The sequence below is a fragment of the Artemia sp. Qi Xiang Cuo genome, chromosome 19 (genome assembly GCF_049724085.1).
Source record: "Artemia sp. Qi Xiang Cuo chromosome 19, ASM4972408v1, whole genome shotgun sequence".
In the NCBI taxonomy this organism is placed as follows: domain Eukaryota; kingdom Metazoa; phylum Arthropoda; class Branchiopoda; order Anostraca; family Artemiidae; genus Artemia; species Artemia sp. Qi Xiang Cuo.
Genome location: NC_142812.1, coordinates 34,177,909 through 34,196,891, shown reverse-complemented (window position 1 = coordinate 34,196,891; position 18,983 = coordinate 34,177,909). Strand labels below are relative to the sequence as shown.

The 18,983-nt window shown below is 35.5% G+C and overlaps 1 protein-coding gene across 1 annotated transcript in view; it reads right to left on the bottom strand.

Moving 5' to 3' along the window:
• LOC148940766 (uncharacterized) overlaps positions 1–18,983 on the bottom strand; it is an 86,732-nt gene that overhangs the window by 16,700 nt on the left and 51,049 nt on the right. Inside the window, exons 5-6 of the mRNA XM_089105069.1 lie at positions 18,356–18,520; positions 5,050–5,430 (exon numbers count right to left, since the gene is read on the bottom strand). Of these exons, the coding sequence (XP_088961195.1) occupies positions 5,050–5,430; positions 18,356–18,520 (546 nt within the window). The remainder of the gene's footprint in view (positions 1–5,049; positions 5,431–18,355; positions 18,521–18,983) is intronic.

Genomic DNA, 18,983 nt, shown 5'->3' with positions numbered 1-18,983 from the left:
GACCGTAAAACTATCTTAAACAAAATGGCTATCTCAGAATTTTGATCGGAGGACTTGGAGGAAAAATGGGGGCGTGGGAAGGGGGCTAGTTGCCCTCCGATCTCTTTGGTCGCTGAAAAAGGGCGCTAGAACTTTCAATTTCAGTTCGAATGAGCCTTTTCCTGATGTTCGCGGACAATCGGTTTGATACGACAACCCCTAGGAAAAAAAGCAAAACAAAACAAGTAAACACACATCCGTGATCTTTCTTCTAGCAAAAAATACAAGATTCGACATTTTCGCAAAAAGGAGCTTGAAACCTCTACAGTAGGGTTCTCTGATACGCTGAATCTAACGGTATGATTTTAATTCAGATTCTTAGACTTTTAAACAGTGTTTCCCCCCTTTTCCGATATCAAGCAAATTTTCTCAGGCTCGTAGCATTTGATAGTCAACGCTAAAGTTAATGAATCTTAAATATTTGGAATCAGCATAATAACCCAACTTTGTATATATCTATTGATATCAACATTCCGTTTTTTAGAGTTTCAGTTACTATTGAGCCGCATCACTGCTTACTTACAGCTCGTCACCATAAACTGTTTGATTTATTTATTATTGCCACAACGCAGAAAACGTTCACATGTCACGCAGACAAATGGCAAATTACAATTTGTCAATTGTAGTATAAAATAGTACTAAAATTTGAAAGATGGCTACAGTTTTCCTTCCTTCTGTCGGTTTAACGAATTTTTATCTTTTTTAAGGAAAAAAATAACAGAATACAATCCTTTCATTAAAAAAAAAGAGGAAAATTACGTTAAAAAATAACTTTGGGCAATTGCAGCTTGTAGTTCATAGGTAAGAAAGGTGTTGCACAAGGTCTTAGATATATCTAAAATAACATCTATTCGTTTCAGTCAGGACCATCCCTCTCCTGTGTGGAAGTTTTTTACTCCCTTTAAGTTTTAATGTTTAAGGAACAGAGGGCTGGAGAGGTGGCAACATGCACGAAATATTTTTTTTAAGGTCGTAAGAACTTCGGAGGGAGCTCATTTGATCGGAAATTTAAAGTTCTAGTACCTTTTTTTTAAGAGCTAAAAAGTGATTAAAGGGATACTAGCCCCCGCCCTTGCATCTATTCGTTGCCACTCCCCAATAACATCACATCAAAATTTTGATATATACATTTCGTTGAGCATAGTAGAAATGTCGAATAACTATGTACCTGGGGATAACATGATCCTTACAGTCCTTGGGGCAGGGACTGTAGTAAGCTATGCAAATTACCCATTAATTACATATAAGATTTATTAATGGAGATACTAAGCTGATTCTTTCAGGGAATGTTGAAGGGGATGGTGAACTAAATCGAAACACAACATGTGCATTCAAATTGTCAGCAACATCTCATTAGCGACTTAAGAGTATTAAGTTCAAGATTCAAGGCATGTTGAGGGGGATGTTGAACTAACTAAAAGGCCCAATGTGCAGACTACTGCTATTACTACTACTAATAGTGCTACTACTGCTACCGCTACTACTACTGCTACTAATAGTGCTACTACTGCTACCGCTACTACTACAACTACTACTATTGCTAAGACTAAGGGTATTAAGGTGAAACTTTCAGGGAATGTTGAGGGGGGTGAACTAATTAAAGTGCACTATGCGCATAATACTAATACTACTACTCATGCTACAACAACTACTACTGCTGAGGCTAGGGGTATTAAGATGAAATTTTCAGGAGTGTCGAGGGGGGTGTTGAAGTAAATTAAAAATCACTATGTGCTTGTAGGTTATCAAAATGGCATATAGGGAATATCTCAGGAACGGCTAAGGTATTAAGTAGAAACTTTCTTGACATGTTGAGGGAGATGTCGTACAAGGCAAAACGCACTATGTGCATACTACTATTACTACTACTACTACCACTACTACTACTGATATTACTATTTGCAAGGCTAAGGGTATTAAGGTAAAACTTTCCAGAAATATTGAGGGGGTTATTGAACTAAATCAAAACTCACTAAAGTCATGCAGGTTGTCATAGTCTATTGAGGGGGATATTGAACTAAACCAAGACACTATGTATATCTTATGTTGCCGAAAGCGTTCATCTGCAATATCTCAGGAACACCTTAGGGAATTGAGCTGAAACTCTTAAGGTATGTTAAGGGGGGTATACCGACATTTGTCCATATTCAGGGTTCCAACATGACAGTGGTCAGAATGGCTTCAATCTTGTAGAAGTCCAAAGATTAAGCAGATATTCCGTAAACTTTTTTGAACATTAATCCACTTACCCATCCATCCAAAGTTCAATAGATACAACTATTATTTGAATTTGTTACAATTTTTTCAAAATATAAATTGCAAGCCAAAATCTTAATTTTTTAGGAGAAAAACTAAAAAAAAGTTTTACAGATATTGGTTTTATTAACCAATAAAAAATCTAATTCAATTAATAGTGAACAGAAATGAGTTTCGAAAAAACCTCTACACAAAAGAAATTTTTCAAAAAAAAGAGCTAAATTAAACCTAAAAAAAGTGTAAATAGATTTTAGCGGCAATTCATATGTAAAACAAATATATATCAAAATCAATAAATACATGAAACCCAAAATAAACTGAAATTACAATAAATAATCAAGTTAAACTTAAAAAGAACAGAAACTACAGCAAATAAAACTAGGGCTAACGTTTCCTATACCCTGTAAAGACAAGACCGTTATTTACACTTTGCTGAAAATAAAATATATTCTAAACGTTTTCTCTTTTATAACGTTAATAAATAAAAAGGTTACTGAGAGTCTCAAAAATGAGTATATTAAACTGTCAATCTGTATTTAATTAAAGTTGTCCGTAATGTTGGTCAATGTGAGGATTTTCTTTCTCTTTGTTTTTATCATAAATAAAAACTCACAACTTGAACTAAAATTGCTTTCAGTAGATTGCAAGAGATATTCTGTTCTTTACAAGGCATAGGGAGCATTAGTCCTACTCCACTTTGCTCTAGTTTTTATTCATTTTAAGTTAAACTTGATTATTTGTTATAATTCCCGTTCATTGTGGGTTTCAGTTATTTATTGATAGTTATTTATGCTCGTTTCAAACTTCGATTAATATTTGACTTATGTTTAATATAGCTCTTTACTTTTCCGTTAAAAACTTTTTTTTGGAAAGTTGTTTGTATACAACTTTCATAGTTTTGTTTATATATATATATATATATATATATATATATATATATATATATATATATATATATATATATATAGTAAAAACCAATATTTTCATTTAAACTTCAAGAATATAAAGTTCCTGGTAGAACTTGCCCTTCCCCTCGTAGAAAATCTCTCCTGAAGGTACTCATGATGCCCCCCACCTCTCCACCTTTTGTGCTGGTAAACATATGAATGTGATCTTTTATGTTACATGGAAAATGTTTTTTTTACCAATAAAAAGCGATTATCCCGTGGCATCCTTGTCCAGGCTTAGTCCAAATGAAGGGAGACATATATAAATTTCTACCTAAGCCTCCCCACACCCTCTTCTGCGTTTATCTTAAGGGTCACGGGGAGATAGAATACTTTGATTGCACCACGCATTAAAAGCTGATGTTAAAATATACATGGCAATACATAATTTTATCATACATCAATTAAATCAATTTAGTTAAGTGAAGCTTCAAAGTAAATGCCCCAATTAACCGTTAATTATTTGGATAGTTTTAATGTCGATTAGAAATCTCATATTTTGTAGTTGTCTTTAGGGCAAAACTACGTTTTTTTTTGCCACAGAAAGGCAGAAAACGCCGCTTCCCTGTGGCGTAATCTTTTTCCTGCTAAAAAAGGGCACTAAAACTTCTAATTTTCGTTAAAGTGAGCCTTCTCCCAATTTTCTAGGACTAATGGTTCGACACAATAATCCCTGGGGAGAAAACACAACAACAACGAAAAAAACAACAAACATACAAATATAGGCCTACACGTATCCGTGATTTTCCATCTCTCGAAAAAAGTGAAATTCCAATTTTTTTTTATAAGAACTTGAGCATCTAAGATAGGACTCTTTTATACGCTGAATTTGATGGGTGTAGTTTTCATCAAGATCATTTGCCCTTTTAATGATGTTTTTCCAATTTGTCAAAAATCAGGTACATTGTCATAGGTTCGTAGCTTTCGGTTGATAATTTTAAGCCTGAAGAATTTACACCCACATACTCCTTTTTTGAATTGTTGGTTGTTATTAGCCTGTTTCACTCTTTACTTACACCTCGTTACCCCGAACCGTTTGGTGAACGTCAAAGTTGCACATGATTTGCATTGAACGAAAAATTTATGCTTCTATCGAGTCACAATTGAATGCATACGCAAGAGCTGTTTGATGAAATACAGACAACACGTACGTAGGAAAGAGGATTACGAGAAAATGAAATTACAGTCAACTTGCATGAAACATCTAGAAAATTATGGATGAGATTGTAAAGATCGTGAGCTTGGGAGAGCTTCTGAATCGCCATATTCCTTGTGCACCTGCCTGGATATCGAACCCCTTTTATGTCAGCTTTTGACTTCAAGGATGTTTAGACTGCAAGAAGGGTATGAGAAATATGACTGTCCAAAATGAACCAAACTAACGATCTTTTTTACAGATCTGAATTGAATACACCATATAGAACTTCTGCTTTTGTACCGATAATGCCTCTATTTCTCTTTAAAAAACTTGTATTTTATTTAATTATTAATAAATACATTGCCTTCTGGAAATGTTGCAAAAAAAAATGTCATTTGTCACAAAGGTAGCACAAAGCAAAATTGGCAAATCGTTTTGGCATCAGACTTCTTAGTCTCAATTAAAGCTGAAATATTTTGGCAAGTGTTCTTAAACCTTCAGCTAAGGAGAACGATGATGTGTCGGACTATTTCATTCTTCTTTCACGCGTCAGGTCGCACCACGCATTCAAAATACGAAAGTAAACACAATGTATTCATAGGTCCTAATGAGAAATAAAGAAGATCTAATAAGTTTCTAACTTAAATTAAGTATACAAAACACAATTACCTGCTCAACATAGACGCGAGGGAATGGCTCTACGAACTTTGAGTCTGAGTGTGATCCTGGCACAAGTCGAACAGTAAGCTTATGTTCCACGCCTTTTCTCTTATTCTTTTTCTTCTCGGGATGACTAACGGTGAAAACTGATGTTAAAAGTGATGTTTGTCCATTTGCTGATCGGGCTGGAGTGAACACGATTCGAGCTTTTAACAAGTCATTCTGGGTGAACTTCTGTAGATTATGGGTTGGCTTATCTGTGTTCATTAATATACCGTCTTCAGGATTAAATGGCTGAACGATATGATATACAATTTTTTTGGGATCAATATTTGGAGGTGCAAAGTCAAAATGATCAGATAGCAATACTGAGTTCTGATTTTCAATTACCTAAAAAAAGAAACGATCGTTAAAAATGCACTTAATATGAGCCATCAGCTACAAAAAAGCTGACAAATAAACCATTTAGATGATGCTACCCTCTGCTAATGGAAAACGCTTTAGAAGAGGGGACGTATCGAACGAATTCCTCATGAAGTGTTGAGAATAAAAAAAAATCTTCAGGCCCATATTTTTCCAGTGGACAACGCTGTGACCCTGTGTCAACGCTGTGTAGAGCTAAGTCAGAGAATGAAAAAAAAGAAAGAAAATTTAATTGCAAACCTGCCATGGCATTAAACTACTCATAAACCATAGGGTAAAATTTTAAACTATAGAAAAAAAGGGTAATTTAAAAATTCTTAAATACAAATTTTGGTATTACTTTAAATATTGGCTCATAAATAAGTATGACATAATTAAAATGTCGACGTCAAAAATTTATTTAAAATGGACATTTGGATGAAATGTATAATTTTGATCAACGATGATTTAATATTGCCGGGACTGGAATTTTCTGTGATGTTGTGTCTAACGTAGAAATGGTGTATATTTGTTAGTATTGGTTCATTCTTAGAACTGGACCTCTTAAGTTTCCAGTGAGTACCTGCCTTTAAACCAGATAAGTGGGATTAGCTGAACCCACTTCTAGGCAAAAACTCGAAGATGCCCCAGAGACAAGTGATGACAATGGTCTCTATTACCAGTCTTGTTGAAAAGACTGATTCAAGCTTAAAGGCGAAATTTGTGACATTTTGGCTTTAGCTGAATCAAGGAATGCAAGAAATTTGAAACCAAAATCTCTAAGGCCACTATTGGTAAGATTTCCCGTTCTACCAGAAAAAAGGTTCCCTCCAAAAAACGGATGCAGAATGGAGGTCACAAGAAACGAGTGAGATGTCACTAAGCTTCATTGGGTGATTCTCAAAATGAAGACGTGTCAGTTAAGCAGTACTGGAAGAAGACACTTCGCCTGAAGACTTGCAATGGAAAAATCAAGTACTCGGAACAGCAGAAATGCATATTGCTAATCTTCTTGTTACCTCAGCAATATTTGGATAATTGTTCAGGCTCCTGAAATTGGTCAACGCAGACATCCAATATAGTGTCGAGATTGTCACCATAGTCTCACTTGTTTGAGCAATTAATAAAATTTCATCAACTGCCAGGATACCCAAAGCTCTCGCTGGTTTCTAGACGAGGGCAAGCGTCATGTGCAATGAAGTGCAGGAGATGACGCTTATGTGAAGTTTTTTATGTATTCTCGTCAGCGTAAAAGATGCTATCTGTTATCACTATCTGAAGTAGAAAAAAACAAAGATGCTGTGCCCTGCTTTTCATGTAAATTCTGTGGAAACCTAGGGCAAAATGTTCCTTTTTTCCTAGGGAGAAATTAGACTTAAGCACAAGAATTTTTAGGAAAAAATTAGTATGAAAATAGAGAAAATTAAAATCGAAAAGAGGAAGCACTGGGTCTAGCTTCCGTGGTTTTTACAAAATTATTAACCTCAGGCCAGATGGATGAATATGACATTACATTTGGAAAAGTTGCGTCTAATTCTTGTCTAAGGTAGCTATGACGTTGGTAAACTCCCGGATGAGAATTTGAGAGAAACATTCCAGGAATAATTGAATACTAAACTAGAGAGTTTTTTTTGACGATGTAGAAGATGGAAGGAATAATTCTAGGAGATAGTTTATATCATATGAAAATAAGAGGAATGAAAAGAAAGTAGAGAAAGCATTAAAATATGAACTAAGAGGGCGTGGAGACCATGGATAAAATTAGAAAGATCTGGAAGATGCAGCCAGAAGGCATAATAATAAAATATTGTGCCGGCATGTTAATAAATTAAGAAAGAATAGCCAATCTGGACTTATCCCAGTTAAAGATAGGAACGGGGCCACAATTATTGAGAAGCAAAGAGTTAAAAAGAAATGGGCAGATCGTTTCGAGAATGTGCTAAACCGTGATAGAGTTACAGAAAAGGATATAGAAAACAATGAAAAAGCTTTATGGCACTTAGGATGTGAAGGAAGATTTGCTTTTTGAGGAAGAATCAGTTACAGTACTAAAAGGATAAAAAAAAAAAAATAAGACCCCATTTGCTGATAGTTTGGCTAATGATGTTTTTAAGTATGTTGGTTGTGAGGTTAGAAATTAGCTACTGAAGATTAAGAACAGGATTTTTGAAAAAGGAAATACCTAGCGATCTCAGGAAAAAAAAATCTAATTAAACCCATGTATATAAAAAAAGGGCGATAAGAGCGAGTGTGGTTATTGTCGAGGCATTAGCCCTGTTTCTATAGGAAGCAAACTACTTAGCATGATGATACTTTGTAGACTTAGAGATGCTGTATAAAGTTCTAAGAGAAGAACAGTATGGTTTTAGGATGGGTAGAGAATACGTCGACCAAATTTTTCACTCTTATATATGTATACATAATATATACTATCTTTATATGTGAGTAATAATTGTGTGTATGTATATATTTATTCTATTTCTGGAAAATGGCTCCATCTTTTTTCGGGCAAATTGGTATCTCGGGATATTTTCGCATAAAAAAAACGATCTAGATAGGTCAAAAGTCTGAAAAAAATCGCTAAGAGCCTGAATTTTGGTTTTGCAAATGCCGTCATGTACCATGTTAGTACATCATATAAGCACTTCTTATGACATCATATATGTCATCATATAAGTAATTTCTTATATGATGTCATGCATAGCATAAATAAGATTGTTGAGTTTCCAACGCAACAGTTATTTATATAATATAATGTCTGTTGGAAGGAAAAAAAAACGATAATTTGCAGTTGCAGTTACTATAAATGATGATTCTTTGGAACCAACACCTGCAATAATGGGTCAAAAATGAAAATGAAGATCAAAGACACTGGTAATTGGAATACATGCGAAAACGATAATTAGAACGTGTTAAAGCTGAAAATGAAGAGCAAAGAAACGCGTAGTTAGAAAACTTACGACAACGAACAAGTAAGCGAGTCAAAAATGAAACTGAAGAGCAGCGAGTCAATGAAAATCAACCTGGACAGCGAGAATAAAAAAATGTCAAAATTGAAAATGATAGAAATGATGATTGGGTTTAGGATTTTGCCATGGATAAAGTCATCAATGCCTACCATACCTTTGTTAAATAAAAACAAAAGTTCGGCGATATGTATTTCATAATGATGAAAGATAAGCCGAGGTGTAACGAAGCAAACAAATTGATAATGATAGCAATGGGGATTGATTTTGGATTTTGATATGGATAAGTTCATAAGTTTATTAATTATAAGTTATTAAGTTCACAAGTTAAGTTCATAAGTTTATTAACACACATTCAAAAACAAATAAATAAATTAAACAACACTTTCGCACTGGAGAAAACCTATAAAGGTTTGCGATCGCTTGAAAGTCCACGTAACTACTTACCTATTAACTCAACTATTTACATAAACTACAACTATTTAATTAAAAATATTATAAATAAATAAAAAATAGATAAACTATAACCTATATATATGAAGAAAAAAACATAATAAATAAATAACTAAATAACTGAATCAAAAATCTTAATAGATAAATAAAATATAAAAGAAAAATAATAATAACAAATCCATTCACTATCACTCATAATACTCAACTCCCTTTCCCCGCCCCAACCCTGCCCTTCCAACCTTACCTTAGCCCCTACCCACCCTTACCTTCCCAGTCCGCCCTTACCTCTCCAGCTCCTCTTCATCCCCTACCCAACCCTTACCTTCCCAGTCCGCCCTTACCTCTCCAGCTCCTCTTCATCCCCTACCCAACCTACCAGCCATAATAAAATTTAACAAATTCCCCCAAAAAATAATCTTTTAAATTCTTTTTAAATTGAGGTGGATGTTCCGCCGCTCTAATGATCAATGATCAAAAGCTCATTCCATACTGATGGACCCAGGTGTTTCATTGAAAATGAAGACTTGGCACAACGACGCAAATTAACAACTATATTATCACTTTGCCTAGTTCCATAATTATGCAGGTCACTATCAATTTGGTAAAAAATCTTAAAAACATCAAGGGTTAAACAATTCTTACACTGAAACACAAATACTGCAACTTTGTAATCTCTTATCTGACTTACATTAAGGAGCTTCAGGGACCTAAATAAGCACATGTGTCATGTACATCCTGGACATATCTACCGATTTTTTTAACAGCTTTATTTTGTAGAACTCGCACTCTTCTATAGTTGCATAAGAAGTTACTGCTCCAAAGGAGGCAACCGTAAGAGATATATGGATAAACCAACGAATAATATATAGTTAAAAGTATTCTTTGAGGGAGAAAGTGCTGCAGACGTTGAAGTATTCCTACCCCACGGACAGTTTTTGATGAAATTGCGTCACTGTGATACTTCCATGATAGATGGCAATAAGATAAAAACCAAGGTAGCGTAGATGATCAACTTGCTGGACTAGATTACCACATAAAGTTACCTGGCCAGATACATCCATTGGTGTACCAACTCTAAAAAACGTCGTTAAAAATGTCTTGCGAACATTTACACACAATAGACTTAATGAAGTGAAAATGTCCAGCCTTTCCAATGCGAGATTCGCTTTTCTCACTAGGTCCTTCGCAGATGAGGCAAACACAGTTAAAGCGGTATCATCAGCAAACGAGATAAGACACACATCTTTCAAATAAAGACGCATGAGATCGACACAGATGAGGTAAAGCAGCGGACCTAACACAGATCCTTGTGGTAATCCACACGTCGCTGGAAATGCTGCTGAGCCCACATCATTCAACACTACTTTGAGGGATCTGCCCGTGAGATAACTTTCAAACCACTTTATAAGTGTTGTAAAGTATTTAACATCAATTCGAGAATCTTTTCCGGGTATCTCATTTCTTAGTTATTTGGGCATTTATGTGTCAACGAGAGGATTCCAGGGGGGCTCTTGGGACTAAAGCTAGTCGTGGGAAAGGGTCCGTTCCCAGGCATGGTTGAACAACCAATAGCTGGAACTTCCGTTCCAGGAAAGTTATATTCTTGGTTCATTTCTAAAGGCAGTCCATCTTTCACCTTCGTCGTAGCTAGTTGTTCTTGTGCTACCTTATTTCCTCTATTTGTATTCTCACGTTATTTAATAAAGACCATGTACCAACGTTTATCGTCTATCTTTGGAATTTACGTAAACCATTACATCTGCCAATACAAAAAGGGCATAAATCCAGAACTAAATAGAGGTTTACAGAGTGGTGACAGCAGAGGTTTACAGAGTGGTGGCAAGCGGTTAAAACTAGTGGAGCATATATCACTAGTGGACAGCTTCCAAGTGACATTTGAGTGACCGTTATAAGTACTTACGACATCTTACGCTAAATACTGGCAACATATTGAAGAGCTATTTCGCCCGCTACCAAAATTGCTTGTGGTATTGAGCCGTAAATACTGCAAAAACTGATAAATAAGACATCGAAACGTTACGAGCTATTGAACTTTCTTCTATTCAAAGTGCCTTCTTGAAAAACACTTTCTTTTAAATGAACATTTTGAAATAGGCTGTTATACAATGCCTAGCATAAATTTCCTCGCGATAGCTTCTACCTACTAATTCAAATTTCTACAACTGAGAGTCTCCGGTTGATTTCTACCTTCACTTAGCCATTCTACGTTTGGTGGTTTTTTTTTTACCTGATTTTATACAGTCGACGTGTGATCTACATTTGACAGTTTCCAACAACAATTTAACATTTTGAATTCGATAATCGAAAATTAATTCTCAATTGTGACTACATTTGACGCTAGTGATTTAATTGAGACCAACTGCAATTGGATTTGGAACAGACTATCTTTCGTAAGTGATTTACCACGGTTAAACAACCTAGTAAATTTTATTAGACCCTTGTTGTTAGTAGTGAAGTTTATGGCCCAAAATCTGGCGTCCGTAATTAAAAAAAAAAAATGGTGTTTAAAACAAATATTTAAATTTTTAGAGTAATTGCTTTTCAGATTTTGATATCAATATGTCAGTTTTTATTTCTATATTTGATCCAGCGGAATCTGGATATAACAAAAAGGTTGCTTTTGATTTTGTAAAACAGTGGAGGGGAAATGGCATATTTCCATTTCTTTTATTTGACTCCCCTCAATTATAAATTTGTCAAGTTTAAAACGTGGATTACTTGTAGCATATGCCCCAGGCAAAATAGTAGGCAAAATGGTCGCAGAGTTTGTAGGCGCGGCTCAATTTAAGGATGAAAGGGCATATCTATTCTATAGAAGGATGCAAAAATTAGGAAGGTCATGTAGGGTGTCCTTAGAAGCCAGGGATGATGGTGTAGTCCTTGGAAGATTTGCTCTTAATTTATTCAAGAAGGGGATCAGACCGTCCTACAAACGGTATTTGTTATAGAATAGTGCAGAATTTTTTTTTTTGTTTAGGTGATGCGTACAAGGTTGCAAAGCAATATGAACAGACAGAACAGATAGTGGGGAAAGGAGACACGTCTTCTTTTTCCGATGAATTTTTTTCTGCGCTGACGAGGGTGAAATTTGGACTCAATGATAATGAGAAGGCACTGCGAGATGGCACTGATTCCTCGCAGGGCGGTTTGGCTACCCAGGAAAAGGGAGCTGGTTTTGAGGTCCCGTGGGATGGTACTGATGCCTCACGGGATGTTTTTTTTTGTTGCACTGCGAGATGGTACTGATTCCTCGCAGGGCGGTTTGGCTACCCAGGAAAAGGGAGCTGGTTTTGAGGTCCCGTGGGATGGTACTCATGCCTCACGGGATGATTTTTTTGGTTGCACTGCGAGATGGTACTGATGCCTAGCAGGGCGGTTTGGCTACCCCGGAAAAGGGAGCTGGTTTTGAGGACTCGTGGGATGGTACTGATGCCTCACGGGATTGTTTTTTTGTTACACTGCGAGATCGTACTGATTCCTCGCAGGGCGGTTTGGCTACCCAGGAAAAGGGAGCTAGTTTTGAGGTCCCGTGGGATGGTACTGATCCCAAAGGGTTTGTTTTTTTTGTTGCACATTGAGTGGGGACTAAGTGTTCAATGAGTAGGGTGGAGAGCAATCAATTTGTAACTGATCTTGCCGTCCGTGGGATGAGAAAAAAAAGGTGGGCAGGGGGCTAGTTGCTTTGTACAAGAGTATAAGGTTAATTCCTGACGGGATGGCTGTAATGATTAGTGCATATAGTTATGTAAAGATATAAAGAGTAGTATTGCCATTTGTCGAACCACAAGTTAGTAGAGCAAAACCAAATAGGTCAAAACCGAGGCGTTCCATAGCAATAAAACCCCGAGGATTTTATTGGTAATAATATCTTGACGTTATTGCTGCATGGTAGGCCAATCGAACTGCAATGGTTGACATATCTATTCCATTATTTATAAGTTTATGCAATTTCATTTATTTGTCGCCAATATTTTCAGGATTAATTAGCCTTTCTCGGTCATTGCTTTTGCCCTAATCCGAAGTTTATACATAATCCCAACTTTCCTTGTCCTCATCAAATTCAGGGGTATGGAGAACAAGTCTATTTTAAAGTATACAAAGAAAAATGAAGTGTTAAAATATCCAGTTTCCGACTACTGTTGTTAATGTGGTTCGTTTATACTATGTAAGTTTTACTTATGCAAGTATTGTGTAGTGTTTGTATTATGTAATTGTTTACTAGTTCATGCTGTAGAATGTTAGTAGGCGAGAAGTGAATGATTTGGGAAGGGAATGTTTTGAATCCAATTAAAGTTTGGGGGTTTAATGAGAAGGGGATAAGCCAAATTTGGGAAATTTAACTTAAAACAGGGGGGAGAATCTGTAAAGTATTTAACAACAATTCGAGAAGCTTGTCCGGGTATCTCATTTCTTAGTTATTTGGGCATTTATGTGTCAACGAGAGGATTCTAGGGGGGCTCTTGGGACTAAAGCTAGTCGTGGGAAAGGGCCCGTACCCAGGCATGGTGGAACAACCAATAACTGGAACTTCCTTTCCAGGAAAGTTATATTCTTGGTTCATTTCTAAGGGCAGTCCATCTTTCGCCTTCGTCGTAGCTAGTTGTTCTTGTGCTACCTTATTTTCTCTATGTGTATTCTCACGTTATTCAATAAAGACCATGTACCAACGTTTATCGTCTATCTTTGGAATTTACGTAAACCATTACATCTGCCAATACAAAAAGGGCATAAATAAAGAACTAAATAGAGGTTTAGAGAGTGGTGACAGCAGAGGTTTACAGTGTCATCAATATCTACCATACCTTTGAAAATAAAAAATATGGACTGCATAAATCATTGGAAAAAAAGAATTATTTGTCCCACCACTTGAACAATTAAAAGAAACAAAGCTTTGGTGATGTGTCTTTCATAATGACAAAAGACAGACCAAGGCACAAGAAGAAGATTTTGCTCCACCCCCTGAACAATTAAAAGAAATAAAGTTAGTCGTCAATGCCTTCCACAGCTTGTAAAATCAAAAACCTGGACTAGATAAACCGTTGGAAGAAAAAGAAGTTTTGCCCCACCACCTGAACAATTGAAAGAAACAAAGGTTCGGCGATATGTGTTTCATAATGACAAAAGACAAGCCGAGGCAGAAATTAAAGGTCCAATAAAAAAGTGTAATTATACAAAGGCACCACTTCTAATTTAAGATCCATTTTGACGTCATGACAACAAAGAAAAGGCTCAAATTGTCTGCATTTAGAAGGCAAGCGACAGTAAGAATCTATATATAGAAGCCTGCTGAGTGCCGGGGCCCGGTACTATATATGTATACATATATATATATATATATATATATATATATATATATATATATATATATATATATATATATATATATATATATATATATATATATATATATATATATATATATATATATATATATATATAAGTGCTTGATTCATCAAATCCCTCTAGTCCTCAGTCTTATAGATTATGAGAAAGCGTTTGATTCAGCTGATTGAAAAGCTTAGCGAAGGTCTTATTCTTGTATGGTATACCAGATGAATACATTAAAGTGATTAGTGCTATGTACGAGAATAACATTGCTGCGGTTAAGGCAGACAATAAGGTCAGTACCTGATATCTCATCAAATCAGGAATTAAGCAGGGTTGCTTTCTATCCCATTTATATGAATTATTTTGTTCGAGTTTGTCCTAAGGATTACAGCAAAGGCAATGGGAGAACACGGAATCAAATGGGGAAGTAGAACTCTCCAAGACTTATATTATGCTGATGATTTGAGCATCCTAGACGAAAACGTTAGCAAAATGAATGAATATTTAGACGTTTTGTGAGTTTAGGGGCTAAGAATAGATTTGGAAATTAATGTTAAGAAGACGAAGACTAAGAACGTGAAGATGAAGAGGTGATGTTGGGATGCTCAACCAAGCAAGATATATCTATTTTTGACGCTGATCAATTTGTCTTGGTGAACTAATCGAAGTATATCACTTTTTTGTGTGCAAAAAAAAAAAACGTTCACATGATAACCGTTCAAAAATTTCGAGGAGCTGACATTTTAAAAATGTTCTGGGTCGTGGTACATATTAGAGACAATCTTAAAGACAACTCTATTGATAAAATATCAATACAACTCTATTGATATTTAATTAAGAATAGATTGTTGCGTCAAAATTATCACAGGAACTAGGGGTTATGTACTTCTGCTTGACTGGAGTATCCTTCTTTTATTTTTGTAGTGTCTATAGGCCTATATAAGAGTATGCTTATGAAAAACGACGAATGGCCTTACAGTATTAATCAGGGATGCGCAATTGACAGGTTACTTGAATTAATCAATTCAGCAATAAATCTTGTCATTTTTAAGCAAATACAATTAGATTGTTGGCTGCCACATTTTTTTTCGTGCAGTTTCAATTCGACTACTGTAATTTACAATTCAATTAAAAAGTTATTTCAACTCAAGTGGTAAAAATAAAGCAAACACGTCAAAAATTGCACTTCAAAACAAAATAAAAAAAATTTCTTTTAATGTTAATCGAGTCCTCTGAAGAACCAAAGTCTTTCTGCAACACTGCACCTCTTCTCAACGCCAGGATACTACTACTACTAATACTAACTATTCATCACAGCACCAACCCACCTGTAGCCAAGTCCCCATTTACCCTAAATCTTTCTTTAGTTCATACTTCCATCCCAACCGTGGAAGATCTGCTTTGCGTTAAGCCCTAGACGGTCGGCCGAAAAGGACAATTTTTGGCAATCTGTCATCCTTCATACGCAGAACGTGCCCTAGCCACATCAACCTTTCCCTGATTATAGCCCTAGAAAGTGGGATTAAACCACACTTTTTGTACAGCCTACTGTTTGAAATAGGGTCAGTCAGCGGAGTATCCATAATAATCCGTAGGTAATTTATCTGGAAAAGATCTAGCAAATCTTCCTCTGTTTTTCGGAGCACCCATAGTTCAGAGTCATATTTGACTACTGTCATTATTGTAGCGTCCAATATCTTAATCTTGGTTCGCTGACTTATCTTCGTATTCTTCCAAACTTTTTTTTAAACTATGAATAAACACTCTGTGCCTTGGCTATTCCACTTTCAACATCTTCACTGCTCCCACCGTCTTTACTAATAATACTACCAAGGTAAGTGAAGCTGTCTGCTTGATCGATATTTTCGTTGCCCAACGTCACCTATTCATCTTCACTTATTTCTAGCCTTACCGACTTATTCTTCTTCACATTAGTTTTCAAACCTATTCTAGCACCCTGAACTAACAAAACCTTTAAAAATGCAGAAATCATATTCATAATCTTCAGTAACTTAGAAACTCATTTACCACACTCTCAGCACCTGGGACCTTACTATTTTTAATCCTTTTCGTACTGTCGCTAATTCTTACTCACAAAGTAAATCTTCTTTCACATCAAAGGTGTCACAAAATATCTTTCCCTGTAACTCTATCCCGGTTTAGCACATTCTCAAAATGTTCTGCCCATTTCACTTTAACTCTTTGCTTGACACTAATCGTGGCCTTATTCCTATCTTTAACGGGGAAAAGTCCATATTGACTATTCCCTCTCAATTTATTAACATGCTAGTACAATATTTTACTATTATGCCGTCTACCTGCATCTTCCAGATCCTCGGCAATTCTATCCATGGCCTTCACTTCACACCTCATTAGTTAATATTTCAATAGTTTCTCCACTTTATTTTACATTACTCTTATTTTCCTGTGATCTATCTTTCAGATAACTCTTGTACAAGCCCCTTCTCCTGTCTATTAAACATAAAACCTTTTCACTAATATTTATAGCTTTCCTAGTTTTTCACTGATGTTCCTAAGTTTCTTCCCGAAGAAACTTAGGAAAAATTATTTTCCTAAAGTTATTTAATTCATTTTCAACATTGTCAAATTTTAAACCATCTAATTTAGTATTCAACTGTTCCTGGAATTTTTTTCTCAAATATTAATCCTGGAGTCCAGCAACGTCCCAACTTCCCGGAAGTTAGTTACCCTTGCAAAATTTCAGCTTTAATTTTAACCCTAGACGCTACTAGATGGTGATCTTTAAATTTAACATCAATAACAGAACCCCTATATACCCTAGTATCCTGCTAGGATCCTGCCAGTCTTCTGTTTACATTAATATAATTAGTATCCATTACAACACCAGGATACTCAAGAATTTTCTTTCTAATGATGTCAAAGTTGGATATTTGTCTGTGTCCTTCCCAGTAGACCAATGGGTTTATGCCCTTATCACATAGCTGCTAATTTAAACATAATATTAATCATTATTGGATAGTATGAGTTTTGATATCTTGAAACACGAAAAGAAAGGATACCTTGATGGCCAGGGCACGCAATAACTGTCAGGACCTGTGTCGCTCATATCTCTGGGTTTTACTGCCGTGGAAAACACAGCAGCTTTGTAAGTCATCTAAATGTACATCTCAAGTGGCTTGTGGACCAATGGGCATTTCAGATACATATGATTAAACAATATCTAATTTTATTACTTTTTTTAGATCGTTTTAAGAAACTTAGGTTTCAGTCTTAAGATTTAAGGTAACTTAATGCCTCAACTGACATCCAATACCTAAAAAGTACATCTTGAGTAAATTGTGGACCATAAGCACTTCAGATGCATACGTTTAAATATATCTGATTTTATGCTATTGTTAGGTCATTTTAAGAAACTTAGGTCTCAGCCTTGAGAAATAAAGTTCCTTCGTACCTCAACTGGTATCTTATACCTAAAAAAAATACATCTCGTGTAACTTTTGAACCATGGGCATTTCAGACGCATACGCTTAAAATATATCTGATTTTACTTCTATTGTTAGATACAATTTAGCTGGCGTTGGCACTTCAACTTAGCTTGAATTAACCTAGCTTAAAAAAAGTAAATAAGCTATCTTGGGGAAATGTAGCATAGGCAGAAATAGTGAATCGCTAACCTAGGCTAATCAAATCTAGGCTAGTGAAGCATAAAATCAAATTTGATTATGTTCACGTGTTTTTCATACATTATGAAAACTTTGTTCGTATGTTTCAAAGGCTAACTTGTGAATATATATCCAAGGTTAAAGTGGTTAACAGCTAACTTAGGCTAAACTAACCTAGGCTAATGAAATTTAAAATCAACCGTTTGGTCATGTTCATGTGTTTTTATATTTTTCAAAACTCTGGTTGTATGTTTATTACTTCTAAAAAAATTTTTTGTTTGTTTTCAAGCTTATGTTTGTGTGTTTCTGTTTTTTTTTTAAACAATGTTCTCATGTTTCTGACTTTAAAAACAATCTATTCGTATGTGCTCATGTGTTTCTGACTTGAAAATTTCATTCTTATGTTTCCGACTTTATGGAAAATCTATTCGAGTGTTCACTTGTTTTTGACCTTTTGAAAATTCTGTTCGCATAAAATAGCGAAATATAAAATAAAACAACCGTTATTGTGATATCTCTTGATGACTCTCCAAATCTAGATTGGTCACTTTGATATTCCGCGTCACATATACCGCCTGTGCTGCACGCCGGGCAGCCAGCTTCACATGGGATACATAGACCATTCAAAGGATAAAATCCTGTCGTGCAATGCGCTTCACATGTGCCCTAGAACAAAGATTCAATCACCGATAGAAGATATAGAAATATAAAACACAACAGCAAGTATTTTAAAAAATACAAAGAACAATTTTTTCTTCACTCACTTTCTTTCAATTAACAACGGTTTAGGCCTGTAGGTACAATTGACTTTAGGAATATTGTACCTTCCTATAAGATGTCAGGATCAAACAGTTCGTGGTAACGAATTGTAAGTAAGGAGTGACTCGGGCCCATAGTGACCAACAGGCTAAAAAACGGAATTTCGATAACAACTAATGCATCGAAAAGATTTGATTTTGTATGCTGGTTCCAAATATATACGATTCGTTACGTTTACTGTTACTCATCATGAGCTACGAGCCAGAGGATATTTGCCTGATTTTCAAAGAGTGGGGAAGGACCACCAAAAAGGCAAGCAATCTCATTGAAAATCACATAATTCACTTCAGCATATCAGAGAACCTAACTG